This window comes from Aphanomyces astaci (assembly GCF_000520075.1).
Source record: "Aphanomyces astaci strain APO3 unplaced genomic scaffold supercont1.36, whole genome shotgun sequence".
Lineage (NCBI taxonomy): Eukaryota > Oomycota > Saprolegniomycetes > Saprolegniales > Verrucalvaceae > Aphanomyces > Aphanomyces astaci.
Genome location: NW_009798299.1, coordinates 328,156 through 333,104, shown reverse-complemented (window position 1 = coordinate 333,104; position 4,949 = coordinate 328,156). Strand labels below are relative to the sequence as shown.

The window sequence follows — 4,949 nt, the reverse complement described above, 5'->3', positions numbered from 1 at the left end:
GTCGTCTACTGACAAGCTATTGCCGCAGACTTCGTGCGACGTACAGCTTCGAGTTCCCTCACCATTTGCGCAGCCAACAATGTCCACGGCCTTCAAATCCATCCACTTTCAGGTGTTGAATTCTGCAGCACTACGTCTTGACTGGTTGAATATTACCCAATCATTGATTATTGGTTACAGCTTTATGGGAACACCCAATTTGCTTCGTTCACACTGGCTATATATTTGTCTCGAGTTTAGAATTGATCATTCAACGTGGTTACAGTTCTTCAGGACGAAATGGTGGTTACAGATGTGCGGGAAATACGGTAGTTCAACGCATGCACTGCTAAAATTCTTACCCAGGAATTTAACTGACATTACACGAGGGCTCTACGCAAGCATGCGAGAGTGGCTGCGTTATGCAAGCAATGTACTCTACAGTAGTTTACTCACGCAATACGATTTATATTCCTTGGATTATTCGACTAGTTAGCATTTGTAGCCTGCCATTACATGAGTGTTTTATCCTTTACCTGTAATGGCGTGGCATCGTGGCATACGATAAGAACGACAACTCCTGTCACTTGTCATTGTAGTGGCAACATACGATCAAATTGAATTAACTACATTGTTTTTAGCTACCAGAATACCCTCATGCACGTGATTCTGTTTTGGCATCTATGATAGATATGATGCTGTATCTGGTGCAATCTCTCACGACCATTGAGTCTCAAACGATATCGCTCGGCACAACAAAGATGCAAAAAAGTGTATTGTATTCTGGATTTGAACCCATGCGTTTCTACCTACTGTACAATGTACAAACACATCCTAGACCGCTTGACCAATTGTGATGGTTACAATCCATTGCTTTTGCCCGGATTGATTTAATGAGCATGCTCTGCTAGCGCACCGCCTCATTTTCTATAACGGAACAATTACAAGCAGCTATCACGTTATGTCCACACGTTCTTCCTTATTAGTTAGTGTGTATGTCATTCGGCGAATCTTGTACAACCAATATCCTCCAAAATACGTTTAAGTTATATTGTAAATAACTCCATCTCATACAAGCACTGGACCGGTAGCATAGTGGTTAGGACATCAGAATAGTAACACAAAGGTACATTGTACATGGGTCAATTCCGGTGGTGACACAAACTTTTTCCGGCGATCAACAGATTGACTATAACATTCATCTGATACATTCCAGTTATAGCACATCCCAAGTAAGTTCGTCCAGGTGTTTTTATTCGGGGTAGCAAGCAGTGCCAGTGAAAAAAGACTAGAAAATTTTAGGACTTAAAGTGGTAGAAATGGGCAAATCAGGACGCCTTAAGTGGGGACAATATCCTCGTGAACAGGCAGATGCACGGACTTGCCCAGGTATGCACTACAGTACTCTGCCACACTGTATGCACGGTCGTACGACTCTAAGGAGTTGAGCCATGTTGTCAGTCACCATCAACACCCGAATTAATTCACGACAGGACATCCCGGTTTGGTCTTGTTCTACACAAGTGCACGACAGTTCACTCAGAACCACTTTGCGCTTTTTGGACTCAAGTGATGGGTGGTATACGTAAAACAAGTCGTCACTTGATTCAATAACCTTGTATGCGCCCTCGAGTGGCACAATTCATTGTGTATGGAGGGGATGCGGTGTCCTATAACGACGCAGTTCGATTGGGTTTGGTGTATTTTTCACAATAATCAGGACTACGTTAGAACGGATCCATGCTTGGATTAAGCATATATTAGATACGTACGAACCCATGGCGACTTGTTATGGCTGGTAAGCACGGGGTAGCATATTCATGCTATTGGAGCATGTTCACCGTCGGACAAGCCCGGAGATGGCCACATGCTTCGTGGTTGCATCATCTTTTCGATTGTCCGTTCGTATATTCGTACATAGTATACACCATTTTTGCGTGGAATCAACTAATATGCACTTGGTCGTAAAGATTACTACGTAGTAGTTTGTTTTCGACGCTATGTTTCACGGACAAAACCTAGTTCAGAGGGGGACTGGCAGCATCGTAGGAGCCCCACGCCCGCCATCAGCATGCCAGGCACAGCACCATCACCGTCATGTTGATCAGGAGATCGTTGCCGACCATGTACACGCCCACAGCAAACATCGCAACCACCCGACTAACATCAACAAAACCATATTCACCAACATATATATACATGTCCAATCGTACACTGCAAGAACGAACGAGTTGGAAGCCGACTTTTGTTATCTACTGTATGTATAAACCAAAGTTGCCAGGGCATTGGACACCCACACAGTCACATGCCCAGCGCAATCGACCTGACTCCGTATGTAGCCAGCACAAGCCCCACTCCTCGATCCTACACGTACGCGTGGGGATACGTGTGCTTGGGACGCCGATTTCACCCGAAGTAGCTCCAGTACAAGACCCAATTGTTCTACATCACAAACAACATATTGGTACCAAGTGCTGGCAAACCGTCCAAATTTCGCATGGTTATATTTATCTATTCAATATTGAATCACGCTGGAACTTCTGATAGACTAAATATTTCCTCGAAGATCCAATCAGATCCCCTCAAAAATGGATTATCCAATAGCGTGTCTGGAATAACAAACTCTACACCAGTACTATTAATTACCCGATTAAGTTGGACGTTTTTCCTAGTATATCAGTACTACTACGTAGTGTACGCAAGGAGGTGTAACGTTAGTGGTTAAGACGTCGTAAAAGTTACTGTAACTGTCAATGTCCAACGCATTCACATCGGCCAATGATTCATTGAGCCGCTTTAGCTGAGCGCGGAACCCAATACGACCAGCGTGCAATGGACCTACGTAGTTGGACATATTCAAGTTCCCCTAGGAAGTATAGCCATCAGCGGAGGGAACATATAGGAGTACCAGTTGAGGGAACCAGAACGTGATCAGCCAAAGCACGGACTTGAGAATGTGGCGACATCCACCGAGACGGATCACGCGGCGAGGACCACCAAAAAGTTCTTAATCACCTCTGTTAGTTAATTATTGGTATATTGGTTCTTGCAGGAAGATCGCGGTTTTCCGACAATATCGTCCCAAACACAATAACCACCCTGACAGACAAAGTATGGTATTTACTACTTTGAAGTATACTGAAGGTGAGAAACCCCATATTAGGTCGGTTAGATATTAAGATCTGTCTCATGCAGATCTTCGCATATCAACAAGATCAACCACGCGAGTAATGACTCCCAGCACCCAAACCTTCAACGTGAACCTCGATGCCGCCGGTGTGGCCGCTGCAGCACAGCAGCGTCCTCGTGGCGAACCAATCTACGCCGACATAGCTGTGCCCATGGCGTCTGTGCGACGCGCCGCCGCACCAGCCTCGGACACGTCCGACTTCCAGGGTACGTCGACGCTGTCATGGATTGTTGTCATATGTCCACCCACACGTAGGCGCGAACCTGCTCAACGACTTGAGCCAGTCATGCGACGAGGCCTGGCTGTTTCTCGCGCTCTTCGTGATCGTAATGTCGATCCAGTACATCGCAGGTTCTGCCCTCTCCCGTCGAAATGATCTCATCTTCCTGTCTTCCAGGCATCTATGTCCTTGGGACAGCCTGCTTGATCACACTCGACCGTCGCTTCCGCGGCTTCATCGCGGCGGAGGACGGCAAAGGATCTCGTGTATGCATCGCGCTCTTTTGCGCACGGATGGCCTTCGACATGTCGGCGTCCAACGGCGATGCGACGCCGCTCCACACTCTTTTCAAGCCCATCCCGGACCCCCCCAACCTCGCCGACATGGTCTGGATGATCATGGTCAAAGGTACTAATTCATAATCTCTCTGCATATATTGTGCTGCTTGTCAACCAGTGTGGCTGATTCTTGTCTAGGCCTCGTGCTACGTCTAGTCACTCTCAGCGTCGAGGCCTTTGCGGGGCTCCTTCTACAGTGGCAGCCCATGGGCTACACCGTCACAGAGCGTGTCGTCCGCACGTTCGTGCACTTGAAAGCCATTTTTTCACCCTCAGGTAAGACCCCCTTCACTCTCTACCCTGTCGTCACTTCTGTCCATGGTAGACGAACCGTCAACGATGCTTGGTACGACCAGCGCGAATGCGGCCACCTTGCCGCCGTCCTTGGTTGAGTTCCAGTCCTCAGCGGTGGACGCGCCGCTGTCGCCTGATACTGAAAGTCGCGCCGTTGCCATCCTTCCATCGACTACAAGCGACGCCCACACGGACGTCCTGTCCGAGCCGTTCCTGCAGAGACAAGATGAAGACCCCAAGTCGTCTGCCGTCGAAGCCTTCAGCGGAGCCAACCCAGTGTCATCAACGCAGGACGTTGAAATCGAACACTCCGAAGAAGGGCTCTCTGATCTCGAGCGACCGACAGCCGAAAACACTCCCGAGGTACCCACCCTTTCATGTTTTGTGGTGCTAACTACATGACTGCGTTACCTTGATTTTGGTTGGGTCTGCTTCTAACAACATCTCTTGACCAAGTATGGTCAAAGATAGTATTTTCCACTACTTTTGACTCTATTACATGTTCCAAATGAGTTGTCGTTTGCAACGAATTACTTGGTGTGTTCCCCCTTGAGATATTGTATAATAATAATCGGGTTGTTCTATATCTTAGGTGCCCAGTGCCCCCCGACGACTGCCAGACTCTACTATACACGACGCATGTCCTGAAATCCGAGAGCAAAAGGTGGGCAATCACGCCATCTCCAAAGATGGTGGCAATCATGCACCCTACCCCCTCGTCCTGGACCTGCTTGTGAACACTGTCGAGCGGCCTCGCTTTGCCGACGGCTACACCAGCATCGTTGGCAACAAATCCGTGCCGTTCCATCCCGCCGATGTGCTGCACTGGCGAAGCGGACGACAGGCGTTCGTGCTGCCCACGGTGCCCGAAGAAAGAAGCGCGGCACGGCAGCCCCCGCCAAGACTCCGCAGCCTCGAGGCCATATCC

At 48.4% G+C, this 4,949-nt stretch overlaps 2 protein-coding genes across 2 annotated transcripts in view; both read left to right on the top strand.

The window, feature by feature from the left end:
• Positions 1-2,398, top strand: part of H257_11864 (hypothetical protein) — a gene marked incomplete at both ends in the record, with an annotated part of 5,298 nt that extends 2,900 nt beyond the window's left edge. Inside the window, 2 exons of the mRNA XM_009838927.1 lie at positions 2,029-2,105; positions 2,261-2,398. Coding sequence (XP_009837229.1) covers positions 2,029-2,105; positions 2,261-2,398 — 215 coding nt within the window. The remainder of the gene's footprint in view (positions 1-2,028; positions 2,106-2,260) is intronic.
• An 803-nt stretch (positions 2,399-3,201) lies between these two features.
• Positions 3,202-4,949, top strand: part of H257_11863 (hypothetical protein) — a gene marked incomplete at its 3' end in the record, with an annotated part of 2,896 nt that continues 1,148 nt past the window's right edge. The window contains exons 1-6 of the mRNA XM_009838926.1: positions 3,202-3,375; positions 3,425-3,520; positions 3,567-3,797; positions 3,866-4,003; positions 4,053-4,384; positions 4,614-4,802. Coding sequence (XP_009837228.1) covers positions 3,210-3,375; positions 3,425-3,520; positions 3,567-3,797; positions 3,866-4,003; positions 4,053-4,384; positions 4,614-4,802 — 1,152 coding nt within the window. The 5' untranslated portion in view covers positions 3,202-3,209. The remainder of the gene's footprint in view (positions 3,376-3,424; positions 3,521-3,566; positions 3,798-3,865; positions 4,004-4,052; positions 4,385-4,613; positions 4,803-4,949) is intronic.